Genomic DNA, 15,177 nt, shown 5'->3' on the forward strand with positions numbered 1-15,177 from the left:
CGGTCACGGCCAGTCAAACACGCTTGGCATCCCGTTTTGCGCTACTCAATCCCTGACTACAGCGTCAGCCATTCCTGCTCTGATGGAGACTCTGTCTAGAAAAATTCTCTTCTTCTGAAAAATTGGCAATATCAGACCGAAAGTCGTCAAAGCCGGCGATGAGGGTTGCATGTGCTCCGGGCGTATTTATTCTACGAGCAGGACTGGGGCATGCGATGTTTCAGGTAAGCAGTTCCACTTGTCTGCACCGTTGCCTTAGACAGCGGTGGAAAACACGGCTCCTTAATTGACAAACAGGGACTGACTACTCCAGTTTATGAGGCAATCGGCTCGTCGCGATTGAACCCTTGGCCTTCGAGTACTGTTACTATTTTAAATCGAAAGGATCGATCGGCGCCGGCGGTACAGACAAGCGCATCATTGGCTGCAACGCTCGGCCACCCAAGAGCAGCCAGGACAGGCCAAGACCCTCGTCACAACCCCCAGCGCCTGCATCACAGAGTGACAAGCCATCCAGCGCTCCGGATTGGTCCCTGTAGTTTCCCCCTGCGCTGTGAAACGAGCCTTGATGCCAGCCCAGGATGTTGATTCTTCCGATTGCTCGAATCAGACTTTCGGCCGGGCTTGTGTGAGCCTATCAAGTTCCTTCTCCATGCGATTCGATCCTGCAGAGTTCTGAAGATTGGATGTTTGTGTGACTCTAATCCTTGGGTCGTTTATAGAAACCGCCCATGGCCCTTCTTTGGGCACCCTCCCTTCATTGATTTTTACGCCGCGTAAGTGATTTTTGTACCGCGATTGAAGCTTTCTACTGTGATAGACGGGGCTTTGAATATCTCACTACTCCCGTTCAGTCCGATTATGCAGTTATAAGCGAGCCATGGTCTCTACGTATCTATACGGCTCTCTCCTAGCCTCAATTCTTGTCGCTCAGTCAGCCGCCCAGGGCGAGTGGGATCCCAACGATGTCGAAGCCCTGAATGAAGCCGGTGCGTCTGGAAAGTCAGGAGGTGGGGGCATGTCAAGCAGTGGAATGATCGCGCTGTGCGTGATTGTTGGTGTCGTCGTGGTAATTGGATGTCCGTTTCCCAGTACCGTCACTGTTTCAGGTATATACTTGGACATTAACAAGATCTCATCTTTATAGTTGGCTCAGCGGCGCTCTTCTTCATAGCCAAGAAGCGTCAATGGGCGATGCGTGAAAAGCTCCGTCGCTCCGCCAAACAAGTCGTCAAAGTCGTCAAGACGCCTCTTACACCCAGGTTCCCGAGGAGCCAACGGCCACCGACTGCAATTGGGGACCGGGATAGGGCCACCAGGCAACCTCAGAGGCCAAAGCCGACAGACGTCGAAAAGGACGCGATTCTCGAGATAGACGAATCGTCAAAGAGCTCAGAGACCAAACCTCGCGGATGGAGCTCTTACTTCTCCTTCAACCGCTCATTAGTATGATCATGATCGTCTTTCGACTTCGATAGTTGATATCCGGTGCGACTATGGTTCAATGCTGGCGGAGTATAATTTGAGTGGCGGGAGATGCTGCGTGTGTTCACTGCGCTAGACGCAAGATAGCCATAATTGGCTCTGCGTTTTTCTCTTTTCTTCTTATTACAATATGTTTTTTTAGGTGTGATTGACCTAATGAGCATGTTATCCCATCTTTATGTTGTCATAGTTCTATTGAGATATGGTCTAGTCTTCGCTGTGAAGATACCCAGCTGATTTTTAGTTCAAAATATAACACGTGTCTTGGAGAAAAGCCTCTGATGCCCCTCCCTAGTATCTACTTATGTCTAATATACGTTCATTACATGGCCTAGGCGGAATTTGTTATCGATTCCAGTTTGGGCTTGGCTACTTTCGTCTATATTTGATGCCTACCATCGGCCCTCTGGCCTATGCCTCGACAGGCGAAAATGGTATCGAAACACGCAAACTTAGTAGCCAGGAAATGAATATGCATTGGCATACTACATGCTCCATACCCTATCGTGCCTACTGATTTGACTGATCATGAGCACTCTAGACTAGGCATCCAGATCATAGACCGGCCGCTTCAAGTCATCAAAGGCATCCTACCAAACACAACTCACACCTACCCAGCCCCTTTACAAAAAACAAGTCCAAAACCCAAATATCCCCCACATCATTCCTCAATCACATAAAACTCCACCTCCGCAATCCCAGTGTTGGCCGGAATAGTAACGCAAATCGGAAAGCCGCCGTAATCCGGCTCCTCACTCGGCATCATCGCGAAAGCCCCACTCCTCGTCTCATCACCATTAAGTGTTCTCAGCGTCCTAAGTTCACCAGTTCCTTTATTCGTAACGAGTTTCTCTTCAAATGTCAAAATCCCCGTGAACGCGGATGTAGGTGAGAGAGAGCGCGCGCGGACTTGGAAGCCCCAGCCTATGAGGAGGAATTTTGGCTTAGAGGGTTCACCGATGTGGATGACTATTCCACAGCCTGGGGAGGGTTTTCCGAAGACGAAGCAGCGCTCGATGGTAATTTCGTAGTTTGCGAAGTGTTTTATAATGGGCTTTGATGGGTCTGTACCGTCGGGAAGAATGTCATCGAAGTAAAACCCTACTGAGGAGCCTGGGTTGCGGTATGCGGCGAGGATGATGGCCGAGACGGAGTCGAGGAGAGCATAGTGTTTTGCGAAGGGGTTGGTCTCTGGCTCTTGGGTGTCGATGCCGAAGGGCGAGACGCCGAGAGCCTGATAGGAGCCATAGGCGGCCCAGATGCGGCGGACACCGTACTCGTCGCGGCGCTGTTCGGGGATGAAGAGGGGCTGGTTGCGGTGGCGGTATTTGGCGCAGGAGATGGAGTAGTCGTTTAGGTAGACGTCTGGGGCGATGAAGTCTAGTGAGGGGGCGAACTTTCGCCAGATGTCGAGCACGGTTGTCGTGCCTCCGCCTGAGGGGTAATCGCCTGGTAGACAGCCGCCGCCGGCAATGATGGGGAAGTCGTTGTCGCCGTCTTCACCGACGTAGTTCTGCCAGACGTTTGTGTATAGTGGGATGGGGTACTCGGCTTTGCCTGCTGAGGCTACCTGGTTGAGGTAGTGGGCGTAGTGGTAGGCCATGAAGAGCTCGTCGGTGCGTGGTCCCTTGCCGAATACCTCGACCCAGGAGCCTTTGGGCTGGCTCTGCGCTTTGAAGTGGGCGAGATTACTTCGCAAGTCAACATGCAGGTGGTTCCAATCATTTGCAAGAAAAGCGATCAAATCTTGCGGCACAGTCTCGGAGAAGCGTTTCTCGGCTGTTTCACTGGCATCTCGCGAGTCACCCAGCAGCCCGGTCTCGTTTTCCACCTGCACCATGATGACGGTCGAGTGCTTCTCATCAAACTCCTTCAGGTGCCGCATAAGCTGAGTAAAAGCTCGAGCATCGCTTTTGGGGGCTTCGTCATGAAAGATCGAAAGAACGTCCCCCGTCTCAAGGACACCGCGAGCTTTTCTCAGTTTTGCACGAGGAAACCGTTTGGGTTTGTCTTAACCCACGTAGGAACATAAGTGGAAATGCCATTCTTAAATGAGCCGAACCATAGTAGAACTAGACGAAGTCCATGCTTTCGAGCACCAAGTATGGCTTTGTCCAGCTCTTCAAAGAAGAATTGGCCTTCGACGGGCTCGATCAACTCCCAGGTAACGCATCCAAGAACGGTATTGTAGTGAGTGTCGACCAGCTTCTGCCATGCCGTATCCATATACTCAGCAGAAGTGAGAGAAGAATTCTGGAGCTCGCCGCCAAGGATAAGGTAAGGTCGTCCATCAACAACTAGCTCCTTTCCACCATCCGTGGTCCGAAGATGAGGTAGTATCGTGCTTGTCGGAGACATAGTAACAGAATAGATAAAGAAAAGATTTTGTTGATCGATGTCTTCCCAGTCAAAATTGCAGTGTCGACAATAAATAGCCAGCTGCAAGCGGGGCCTCCCCTCCCCCGCCGGAGACATTTCAGTATGCACAATGACATCGTATGCATTTTTCGGGATTGGAGGCAGTCTATTGGGTCATACAGCGACATAGATCTCAAGTGGCATGAGATCGTCGTCATACGATGCATACCTGCGTACCTCGAACCCTCGGCATAGAAAGCAGCGCAAATCGCTTGGCATGTTTTCATTTTGCGGGGAAGCGGACAAAGACCACTGCTGACTGGCTGATATCCCACTCTTTCATTTAGAAGGACACTGGACCAATGAGGCTCGATCCAGCAGTTCGGGTTCAACTTTGGGATGCCTGGAAGAATGGGAATAGGCTCCAGCAAGGCTTGGTTCCCCGCGAAATTAACCCCAGATTCAAGCCAAGATGTGACGAAGTATGCCCTTCAGGGAAAATGAAAGAAGGCCCGTGATATCAGGCCATCGGAAGGTATGAACAGTCGCCAAAGTTGCTAGGGGCAAGTATAAAATCTCGCGCCATGGCCTTCGACTGGTCCATTTCTCAGATTGTTTCTTCTTACAATAAGGGACTTCCACTCAAGAAGCCTGAAGCGTCCACATTCCATCATGGATACTTCGAAGGACATCAAAGAGGGAAACGAGTCCTCCACAGAACATGTAGAGCTTCCCACACAATCTTATTCAGCATTCGAGATCCCAGAGGTTACCTGGTGGAAGCATTTTGGGTTGCGAAGGTTGTACATCATGATGCCCATTCTGTTTCTCGGTTCGTTGCATATCTCATTTCCCATAAAGGCTCGAGCTTGCTGAGTATGGTTTCATAGGTTCGACAATCAATGGGTACGATGGTTCGCTTCTGAATGGACTGCAGGCAATGCCACCATGGCGAGACTGTGAGCGGGTTTCGTCTACCCCTTACTCGGCCAGCTTCGCTGACAGGGTAACAGACTCTGGCAATCCTACCGGCTCAGACCTGGGGTTATTGACCGCAATCCATAACATCGGAGGTATTTGCGCTTTGCTTTTCTGTATGTTGCGACTCCAGTCCCGTACATGCTAAGCATACATACAGAGCGCTGATTGTATCTGATCTGAATTAGCTTCGTATATCGCTGATCTCCTGGGTCGCCGAGCAGGGGTAGCCGTGGGTATCATAGTGATCTTTGTCGGCGTTATCGTTCAGTCCGTTCCCTCCGTCAATCGGAGCATGTTCATCGGAGGGAGGTTCTTGGTGGGTTTGGGGTAAGATTACCACGCAGAACATTCTCCAAAATAGCATGTATATTGATTGAAGCAGATCGAATGTCAGCCAAGGTTCGGCTCCGTTGTTGGTGACTGAGCTCGCACGTCCTCAGCACCGAGGAACATTGACGACCATGTACAATACACTATGGTATATTGGCTCTATAATTGCTGCTTGGACGGTATTTGGCACAACCAAGTACACTTCGGATTCTTCATGGAGAATATCCGTCGCATTGCAGGCGGCAATGCCCTTGGTTCAGTTCGTGGGCGTCTGGCTGCTGCCAGAGAGTCCTCGTTGGCTTTGCGCGAAAGGCAAAGCCGAAGATGCATTTAGCACACTGGTCAAGGTAAATTTGCCCATCACGCTCATTCTGCTTCCTTCTGAGTATTCCAGATCCGAATTGACAAAGTAGGTATAGTATCATGGTAATGGGGACCGGAACGATAAGTTCTGTGAATGGGAGTTCCATGAAATTCAAACCACGATCAGATTCGAGAAAGAGAATTCTGGGAACGGTTGGGCACTTCTCGTCAGAACTCCGGGCAATCGAAAACGGCTGCTCCTCATTGCGCTGGTGTCGTTCTTCTCTCAATGTTCAGGAAATGGGCTTGTGTCCTATTACATCCATTCGATTCTTCAGTCAGTGGGTATCACTTCTTCCAGCGACCAGGCAATCATCAATGGGGGATTGCAAATATGGTCCTTTCTTGTGGCAATTGGGTTCTCGGCTTTCCTTGTTGATGTCCTAGGGCGAAGGAAGCTCTTCATGATTGCCGCGGTAGGAATGCTAATTACCTTCAGTGTCTGGACCGGGTATGGCGATAGATCCAATCTCACTGCAGAGCTCTCCAAGCTAATCGACTGCTGATAGTTGCTCGGCTGTGTACGGCCAGAACGGCGACTCAGGAGCCGGAAGCGCAGTGATCGCAATGATCTTCCTCTACTATGGGGTCGCCGGATTCGCATGGCCGGGCCTCACAGTCGCATACTGCGCAGAGATCTTGCCTTTCAACATCAGGGCTAAGGGTATCGCTTTTAACCTAGCGCTGACTGCTTTGTCGTCGGTCTTTAACCAGTACGTGAATCCGATTGGGCTCGAGGATTTGCAGTGACGGTTCTACTTCGTTTACGTCGCAATCCTCGTCATCGAATGTCTGCATCTACTTCCTCTTCGTTGAAACCAAGGGACCAACATTGGAGGAGGTTGCAGCCTTGTTCAATGACGACAAGGCAAATGTTTCAAACCCAGAAGAGCTAGGTATTTGTTCAGCGGCGGTGACAGCTGACAAGGAAATCAGATCGCTTGCATACAGAAATGGGTATATGCAGCCAAGCTACCCTGGTTATGCTGGACGGAGGATAGAAAGCGCATCTTCGGCGAATTTGTCGCGTTCTGCGAGGTTTTCGGTAGTAGGCGGACGAAGCCCTTCCTCTATTGGTAAAGCATGTTGGAGGAGGAATTTTACTATCCATTTGTCGACCACATAGACTCGATCTGTGGATCGCATGCATGCCTCTTGGAATGTGAACAAGCGTGTTATCTAAATATATTTAGTGGAAGAACCCAATCCATCTGCCAATGGCTCGAAGACTCACCATCATGTCCACATCAGGCCAATACTGTTTGAGTTTGAGAAGAGCCTGAAAATTGGAGTATAGTCGTCTCCGTGTGTCTGGCAATTCGGCGACTTCACCGAACAATAAAGTGTGTAGCAAAGCTGATGATGATATTACCGTCATGTGAGAAACAATAAAGTAGACAGCATCGCAGCCGGGCACTTTGTCAGAGGAGCTTAACAGGTCACTGAAGGCTGTCGCATGATACTTGCAGCGCGCTGCAAAGAAGTGTTGATTATGGACTTGAAACTGGGTCGTGTCCAAGTAATGGAAGTATAACAGGGTCGAATAATGGTGGTAGCCCAGATGGAGAGCAACGAAGATCGCTCCTAGACCTAGCCTAGCGTGCTGTTCCAGGTTGTCCCTCGTATGCTGTATGTGGCATGGAAGGCTCTGAACAAATTCTTCAAGTTGCAGCGCTAACTGACTAGTCTGTTCTTCCGTCTGTGTATCGGTCAGTTGCCCATCAGCAAGCTGACGATGCAGTTCATGTATTTTTCCGAAGATCCGTGCGAGAAAGGCCATATATCCCCAGAGGCCTGGGTTCTGTATATTAGCGCCAGCGTGCTGCTCTCCCGGACTTAGGCGCCAGAACTCCAACTCCGGCATAGGAAAAGGGTGCGACTTGTGTCTGGGATTTGGCGCGGTATGTCTAAGCCAGCCGATGACCACTGGTCGATCATGTACAGAGACCAATACGTTCGAATCTTGGTTTCTCGTAGGATCCGATCATCCTTCGGGCTCGGTTCTGGAAGGCGAAGAATCTGAGCATGCGAAAAGATATGCCTGATACAATAGTCAAAGAACCACTCGCTTGTAATGGCATGTCCACACCCACCGAAGAACAGAGACTCCCCTTCCGCATCCCCTTCCACTCCGCAGATATTGCCTATAAGGGCAGCAGCATGAACGTTATCCAGGCTCACTTCGTCCAGGGTTCTCTTGAAAGACTCTTTTGCAGTCTGAAAGAATTCTTTCGCTTGGTTCTGTACCGATTGGTCGTTTGAGAAGCGGGCAGCCAAAGCTAGAATGCTGAAGAGAGTTGCAGTGGGCAACGAGCCAGTGTGCACTCGAGATCTCAAGGTAGTTGGGTGGAACAGAGTATGAGGCTTATCATGAATGAGCCGCAGGTAGGTATCAACGAGCTGGTTCCGAACTCTGTTGTCCAATATCGCGGAGCCTCCCGACACCGTCACGGCTGGGGCTATGAATTGCGGCCGATTCGATTTTAACCCGGCTAGCAAGGAGCAGTCAAGACTTCTCTGGACGCATAAGGTGCAGGCCACGCAGGAAGACTTGTCCAAGACGCATTTTCGCTTAGCTGAGCGGCATTGACGGCACGATTTGGCTACCTTCATAGTCGCGTTCAGACGAGTCCGACAGAGTGGGATGCATCTCCCGAATCTGGCAGTCGGATTCTAAGACGCTCGGGGTGTCAGGAGCTCTGGGCTTCAAAGTCACAATTACCGCATGGGTTATTGAGGACTGAGGATATTCAGCTTCAAGAAGTAAAGCCAAGATGAAACGGTGGAGAGAATAGATGGTTGCAACTGGTCGCTTGGAGAATGCACGCTCACGTGACTCCATCCAGGTTGCAGTCGACCATACTCAAAAGAATCGTTCCACTCTGGAGAAACCATCGATTAGGAGCCTTGGAGGACTTCATATGACAATATTCAAAGTTGGTGGGGGGGAGGAGAACTACTTCCGAGGCGACCAATCTAGTCAAACAATGGCCACGATATATATACTTCTAAGCCTTCAGATAGTACCACCCACCGGCACGCCAGAGATATCAAACTTCGTAACCAGGAATGCAGTGATGGGCAATAATGCTTGCGACATTTCAGTCAGCCGAAGGTTACTGCCCATCCGTATGGCAAAAACTGTCCTGGCAGAATCGCAGCTTCCTTCTAAGGGCCCATTGTGCACTCCTAAGGCAAAAACTCCAAGCTCAATGTAGTGTCACACACTCTGTGCTTTCTAGAACTTTTATCAAGACAGTTGAAAGCTACATACACTCTTTCGAGCGTTATTTACTCCAATATCATCCATCATTCCATACCCTCAGAAGCTCAGTACCTCGGTCATCAATATCTAGCACGGTCAGTGTTTATCCAGGACGGTCCGATACATTATGGTCTGTATAGGCGAATTCTGACCATGGACCATTATCTAAACAGGACTATCCATCCAACATTAATCAAGCCATTCCACGGGTCTATTGTCCATCTTGCTGCGTTCTAGAATGGGTCACGATTACGACGAATGGTGGGGCGCCGACTGCCCGAAAACCGATGAAGAACGCAAACAAGAACGAAAAGAAGAACAGAAAGCAAAAGAGCGTCGCAAGTTCATCAAAAAGGAGGCGAAAGATCGGACAGAATCCAAGCCGCTACTACAGCCAGATAGCGACTCGCCCTCGCCTTCCGAAGAAGGTGATTCTTCAGCAACAACTCGCCCAGAGTCAGAGTCATCCGGTCATTCTCCCGATACAGACCATACCGACGACAAAATTCGTTAAGCTATCAGTTCGATGGCAGGTTTCGGGGCCCCTTCCGTAACGACTATCTAGAGGGGACATTGAATGGTGTACGGAACGAGGAACTCGAAATGAAGATTTCGTAGCTCTGGAGCAGAGTTTGGAGCATGGTTTAAGGAGGCGAAGAAAGATGTGGCCGTGGTCCAACGTAAGATTTGTGCTGTTGAGGACATAGTTCGATTGCTTGTTTTATTGGCCAACCTAGATAGTTTCACCATTGCTCGTATGTAGTAAAAACAATTGACATTATATCATCAAACATACCATGAGGCAAAATGCAGAAGGACCATATGTACACAAATCCAATAAGACATATCTGCAAGCCTAACAAGCCAACAAAAAGCCCTGCCATGCAATATACACCCTTTCTTCAATAGTACTCCGCCAAATTGCCAAAACTCGGCAGCTCATCCCCACACTTGAACTCCGGCGCGTAAGCCTTAGCCGGCATGTACCCATTCTTCCACCCATCACGATAACTCCACTGCGACGCAGACTCCGTCGCCCAAGTCCAATAGAACCAGCCCTGGGCAGTCTCGAACGCACTCATTTGGGCCTCCGCGTAGGTCTGCAGGAACTTCTTGTAGTCGTCGGAGTAATCAGCGGGGTCGGCGTTTGCGGACTGGCAGCTACATGCGGGAGCGTTGTCCTGGTCGGCGGTTGGGCAGTACTGTGTTGTATCTTCTTCGCCGAAGTAAGTGCCTTCCCAGCGGGTCCCGCGGCCGACGTTGTTGAGGTTCGTGGCGCAGTCAGTGTCGGCTTGGGACCATTCGCCGCAGATTGTCGGGCCCCAGCTTTGTGTTTGTCAGTATATCTCTACGTCTGAATGAGAAACAGATGAGAGGGAGGAGAAGTGGAAATACGCACCCTGCAGATGTAGTGTTGATCTCACCAATCATGGCGTGCCAGTCGTTGCAGACGAGGTTGACCTTGGCGGTGTGGTTAAGGACGATCTGGGCGGTGTTGAAGATGGTGTACTGGTGGGTATCGAGGACCATATTGTTCGAGGGACCGTTCTTGAGCATGGTCTTCCACTTGCTGAGGTTGAGGAAGCCGTCATGGAGTGCGACAAAGGCTGTAATGCCGTTCTTCTGTACCATCTCGGTGGCTTTTATAGTCCAGTTGAGGACTTTCTCGATGTCCAGAGAGAGCATGTACGGTTCGTTGGCAAGGCCATAGATAGCAACGATATTTTTGTAGCGATCCTGGGCAAAGAACTTGGAGATCTTGTCGTGAAAGTCGAGGGAAAGTTGGGCATTTTTGTCACCATCGTCTCCGTTTAGCCAATTTATGGCGCCTTGTCTTCCACTATGGTTGAAACCGTTTTGGCTGCCGGGAAGACCGTGCGGGTCGAGCTTCACTCGTAGCCCGTACTTGCGACAGTATTCAATAGCGCGCAAGAGATAACGCCACGCGATTCGAGGAACGTACGGCTCGCCATCAATAGGAGTCGCTGCCCAGTAGTTGAATGGGATCCGAACGTGGTCAAGCCCAGCATCGCGGATATCTTTGAAATCTTGCTCGGTGATAAAGGTTGCATAGTGCTTCTCGAGCTTTGCGGCGGTCTTATCACCTAGTTGCTTGCTGAGAGTGTATTCATCAATCACATCTGAAGAATAACCTTCGAAGAATGACGGCGTGATCCAAGGCTCGAGATACAACAATCCTCCAATGTTCACCCCGCGGATAGGCTGTGACCCGTAAGGGAATGGCTTGTTAAGTGGAGGTACGTTCTCGTTCGGCCGTGCAGAATCGTCCCAGGTGGAGTTCAGGCCCATGATAGAGAGGCCACCAACGGTTTCGCTTGTATATGTCACGTTAAAGTCTGTTGTTTCGTACCATGTCCATGGATCCAGAACTGTTCCTTGCGCGGATTTCTGAAGAGGGTCAGTATCACTTAGACGCACAAAAGTAGAAAGCCAAACATACTGGAATACTGTCACGATCTAGGCCATCCAGCGCGGAGGTATCACCACCGCCGCTAGACTCCGACGAGCCTGACGAGTCTGAGGCGGAGTCTGAGCCGCTGTTCTTGTTCTTCGATACGACAACGGCGACGACTATGATTATGATAATGGCAATAACGGCAAGGGCGCCTATCCACCACCATCTTCTTCGCTTCCAGAACGGTGGCTTCGCAGCCGAACCAGCACTATCTTCCTCCCAGTGCTTTTCCGTTGGCAGCCCTCTTCCACCCCCGCGCAATCTGACTTCTCCCGCGGCCCTGCCTTCTTCCAGATATGCTCCTGACACAATGCGTCCTTTGGACTGACCACGGGGTACCTCATCAGGGAACGGCTCGAGAGTCTGCATCCGTCCTTCAACCGCTGCGCGTTTGCGCCTTCTTTTTCTCTCCGCTTTTGCATCCTTTTCTGCCTGGCGTTGCTCCAAACGGTCTTGCTCTTCATGCTGTGCTCTGAGCTTGGCTAATGCGTCTGCATTAAGCAAGCCAGCAGCGCTGCCTGAGGACTCCGTGCTTTGATGCTTGAAGGTCGCAGAACGCCTTTCCCGCTCGCGCTCTCGTTCTCGGCGGCGGTGCCTTCGTGCTTCTGCCAGTTCCTCATCCTCCAGGTTCCGGTCACGATTCCGCCCTGCATCTCTTGTCCGCGATCCTCGCTCCCGGTGTGCTCCCGGTGCGGGGCTGGCTTCGTCGTCGGTTCTCCGTCGTCGGTGTCCACCGTCTCGATCGCGTGTACGTTCTCGTTTGCGGGGAGAGGTGGCCGGCGAAGCCCTCGCTCGTTCCCGTCGTCGTTCATCATCTCGTCGTTCTATTTCGTAATTGTCGTAAGAATCGTAGTCTCGTGAAACGCCCCGTGTGCGACGGTAGCCGCCTCGTCTGTAGCGCCGGTCGCGCGGGCTGTCCTCGAAGTCCTCAGAGTCGGATTCATCCTCCTGGTATCTTCGTCGGGATTGGACACGGGACCGGTCTCGGTCATGGTCGCGACCGTATCGGTCACGACTACGGGATTGACTGGGCATGCAATGCTATTATCGGAGAATGTGTGGAACTCGTGGGCGATTGTTAGCGGGAATGTTTGTGCCCCACGGAGCTCTACCGAGATCTGAACGGAGATGGGGCACTGAAGCTGTGGAAGGAACTTGAGGAGTGAATGAACCCGAGCGCGAATTTCAGGTCGCCAGCAGGTTTGCTTCGCCAAGTGGTCGACGAGAATGGCCAAGGAGCTCCTGGGTTATTATTGTCTTGATTTGATGCCTGGATGTTTCTGGTTTTCCTGATCGGGATAGCGTGATGCTGGCACGTGCCAACCATGAATCATTTGAACTCACATCCTAAGTTCAAGTCGAGCGATACCATGGAAGATGGAGAGAAGGTTAAATTTTATATAGCATCCATCAGAACTATAATTATAATCGAGGCTCTAACCAGGTTATTTTGATTTCTTTTAGGCCGGCAATAGTCCTTGTCAGACGTTGATCGCATGTGGCTTGCAAACACCGGTGTTAGGTAAGCGACCGGATCATTGTACTTCCGCCACAACAGCATGAATCGGCCGAGGCCCGCAATGGGCCAACAGCGCATTCTTTTGACGCCCCGAATGATCCAATTGGCCTTATATCTGCCTATTGCCCAATGACAGAAACTCAATTAGACCGTGGCGGGGCCAGTGGAGGCGCAGTGGATGCACATCTGACCCTCTTCATGAGAGTCAAAGCCACTGAGGCCGCGTCTTTTCCAGCAGGGTCTTTTTAATCCAGACAGGCGTCGCCACTCCAATAACAGTGACTGGAGCTTAGCCTCCTTCCTGTCAAAGTTTCTCCTGATCCAGAGATCAATCGCCAAATATAGCCCTTCTCGCTGGCGGGCTGATTTCCTTCACGATTCAGGCTTCCACATAGTGAAGGCGATCTCTCTTCACCCCCCTCGTCACCTTTTGAGCCGTCGGCTTCGAATGTTTGCATTTTGCAGGGTACATATCAGTTGGACTGTTCATTACTCCCGCGTCGAGACTCGAGATTGCGTATCCGGCAACTTTTAATGAGCGACAGAGTGGCCCCTGCATAAGCCTCTCTTTCCCTTCTTCAGCTCTGGAAAGCCTCCCAAAGCCTCGTCCGACGTCTTTCACCACTTTTCTGGTCAACAATCTCAGCCATGCGCTTCTGCTAAAAGTCTTTGTTCATCGCATTTTCCGACTCGGACCGTTTTCCACGCTCTTTTCTTCCCAACCTTTTGACGAACCTTTCGATCTCGATTTTCTTGCGCTCTATACCCTCGTTTCACGATGGCGGGCCTCATGGTGAGCCCGAGTCGCTGGGTAGCGGGCGTTGTCTTCTTCCTTGTTCTCTTCAACATGTGGACTTTCAATCGAAACATGCACCTCAACGCCGAAAATCAAAACCTCGAAATGTCTCTACAAACCTCTATTCCCGCCGCGATTACCTCCAAAATAGACCCCGCTACCGTGACGGTCACTAGCACCGTGACAGCTACAAAAACCGTGATTCCCGAGAAGACCGCAGACGCTCAAAATCCTCCGAAAACACCAAACCTTCAGTCACAAGATGAAAACGACTCCGGCTCGGTCATCAAGCCTCTCCTCGCGCATCAAGCATCCCCTACATTCCCTGCGAAGATCTGGCACAAATGTGGTTCTAAGGGCGTCACCGAAAAGGCCCAGAAGTTGATGGATTTATGGCTCGAGAAGAACCCCAACTTCCGCCACGAACTTCTTACCGACGAGAGCGCCGACCAATATGTCCGCGAAAACTACGCCGACTGGCCCGACGTCCTCGAAACATACATGTCCCTGAGCGTGCCCATCTTGAAAGCCGACTTCCTCCGCGTCCTCATCCTCTACGCCGATGGCGGTATCTGGAGCGATCTTGACGTCTCCTGCGAAGTGCCCGTGAGCGAATGGATTCCGGAGAAATATAAGAAAGATACAACACGCCCCGTCAACGTCGTCGTGGGTATTGAGTTCGATGGATGGCAGTTCTCAAGTTGGACGGTCATGGTGAAGCCGCACCTGAAACATTTCAAAACTGTCATCGAGTACGTCGTCAAGCAACTCAAGACACAGGCTATCGAGAACCACGTCTCTCTATCCGCGCTCACGAAACCCATGATTCCCGACGTTGTCGCCGTCACGGGCCCCCAGGCTATCACAATGGCTCTGCTGAAGAGTGTCGGAGAAGAAACACAGCAAACTGTCCCTAAAGATGAGATTCGCGGTCTCAAGGAGCCGAGGCTTATTGGTGATATCCTTGTTCTTCCGCAGGCTGCCTTTGCCGCGCTGCAGGGTGGTATGCCGAAAGACCAGGGCCCCTACCTCGTATCACATCATTACTCCGGCTCCTGGAAGAACGACGCCGGTGGTGAGGAGGGTGTGAATGCTCCTCAACCGAAAGAAACCGCGTCGGCCGAGACTTCCGAAAAGGAGTCCTCTTCATGATCTTCATTTCTTCATACTTCCTGACCTTTCTCTTCTCTCCTTTTCTCTTCCCACTACTTCCTTTCTCTTCCTACTACTTTTCCTTCTACTCTCTTAGCCTCACTTCACTTCTTTACTTTAACTCCTTTAGCCTTCCCACTTTCACCTCTTTATTCTTCCCATTTCTCGCTACCGTTTCCCCTAATCATATTCACCAATCGGTCGGGTCCGGATTGTTTACGCGTTGGATATGAATGATTGGACGCATGTATTTACAGGTTGTACATAAGAATAGCTACTATCTATATACCGGCATGAAATACCTAATTTTCCCAGAGAAAGAAATATCCCAAATTGACCGGTAAACCAACCTTAACTCCTGTCCAGGCATGCATTCAAAAGGCGGGGAAATGACCAAATATAAAATAAGTAAAGAGCGAGAAACGAGGCAAAACCGATACCAAATCGTCACA

The 15,177-nt window shown here is 50.8% G+C and overlaps 7 protein-coding genes across 7 annotated transcripts; 4 read left to right on the top strand and 3 right to left on the bottom strand.

Annotated features, from left to right (window-relative positions):
• Nucleotides 1–880: 880 nt before the first annotated feature.
• BDV17DRAFT_292935 (uncharacterized protein) lies at nucleotides 881–1,452 on the top strand (the record flags this gene model as incomplete). Its single annotated transcript, XM_073762474.1, has 2 exons — nucleotides 881–1,079; nucleotides 1,148–1,452. The coding sequence occupies 2 exons, from the start codon at nucleotides 881–883 to the stop codon at nucleotides 1,450–1,452; spliced, it is 504 nt and encodes a 167-aa protein (XP_073613877.1).
• Nucleotides 1,453–2,146: 694 nt separating this feature from the next.
• BDV17DRAFT_282869 (putative beta-galactosidase) lies at nucleotides 2,147–3,843 on the bottom strand (the record flags this gene model as incomplete). Its single annotated transcript, XM_073760268.1, has 2 exons — nucleotides 2,147–3,461; nucleotides 3,506–3,843. 2 exons carry the CDS (start codon nucleotides 3,841–3,843, stop codon nucleotides 2,147–2,149), a joined length of 1,653 nt encoding a protein of 550 aa, XP_073613878.1.
• A 672-nt stretch (nucleotides 3,844–4,515) lies between these two features.
• Nucleotides 4,516–6,682, top strand: BDV17DRAFT_299295 (general substrate transporter; the record flags this gene model as incomplete). The annotated part of the gene is made up of 7 exons (XM_073763847.1): nucleotides 4,516–4,675; nucleotides 4,734–4,802; nucleotides 4,857–4,937; nucleotides 5,010–5,151; nucleotides 5,207–5,501; nucleotides 5,574–5,968; nucleotides 6,027–6,682. 7 exons carry the CDS (start codon nucleotides 4,516–4,518, stop codon nucleotides 6,265–6,267), a joined length of 1,383 nt encoding a protein of 460 aa, XP_073613879.1. The 3' UTR covers nucleotides 6,268–6,682.
• On the bottom strand, nucleotides 6,193–8,130 carry BDV17DRAFT_299297 (uncharacterized protein; the record flags this gene model as incomplete). Its single annotated transcript, XM_073763848.1, has 4 exons — nucleotides 6,193–6,696; nucleotides 6,752–7,403; nucleotides 7,445–7,558; nucleotides 7,607–8,130. 4 exons carry the CDS (start codon nucleotides 8,128–8,130, stop codon nucleotides 6,499–6,501), a joined length of 1,488 nt encoding a protein of 495 aa, XP_073613880.1. The 3' UTR covers nucleotides 6,193–6,498.
• A 353-nt stretch (nucleotides 8,131–8,483) lies between these two features.
• On the top strand, nucleotides 8,484–9,744 carry BDV17DRAFT_136184 (uncharacterized protein). Its single transcript, XM_073754217.1, has 2 exons — nucleotides 8,484–8,877; nucleotides 8,956–9,744. The coding sequence occupies exons 1-2, from the start codon at nucleotides 8,605–8,607 to the stop codon at nucleotides 9,334–9,336; spliced, it is 654 nt and encodes a 217-aa protein (XP_073613881.1). The 5' UTR covers nucleotides 8,484–8,604; the 3' UTR covers nucleotides 9,337–9,744.
• On the bottom strand, nucleotides 9,304–12,473 carry exg2 (putative exo-beta-1,3-glucanase). Its single transcript, XM_073754218.1, has 3 exons — nucleotides 11,244–12,473; nucleotides 10,182–11,191; nucleotides 9,304–10,108 (listed from the first exon to the last, which is right to left on the bottom strand). The coding sequence occupies exons 1-3, from the start codon at nucleotides 12,291–12,293 to the stop codon at nucleotides 9,685–9,687; spliced, it is 2,484 nt and encodes an 827-aa protein (XP_073613882.1). The 5' UTR covers nucleotides 12,294–12,473; the 3' UTR covers nucleotides 9,304–9,684.
• A 566-nt stretch (nucleotides 12,474–13,039) lies between these two features.
• Nucleotides 13,040–15,051, top strand: BDV17DRAFT_268001 (glycosyltransferase family 32 protein). Its single transcript, XM_073758425.1, has one exon. The coding sequence runs from the start codon at nucleotides 13,556–13,558 to the stop codon at nucleotides 14,723–14,725; it is 1,170 nt and encodes a 389-aa protein (XP_073613883.1). The 5' UTR covers nucleotides 13,040–13,555; the 3' UTR covers nucleotides 14,726–15,051.
• Nucleotides 15,052–15,177: the final 126 nt, after the last annotated feature.

Source organism: Aspergillus undulatus (assembly GCF_047715775.1).
Source record: "Aspergillus undulatus strain CBS 261.88 unplaced genomic scaffold BDV17scaffold_37, whole genome shotgun sequence".
NCBI lineage: Eukaryota > Fungi > Ascomycota > Eurotiomycetes > Eurotiales > Aspergillaceae > Aspergillus > Aspergillus undulatus.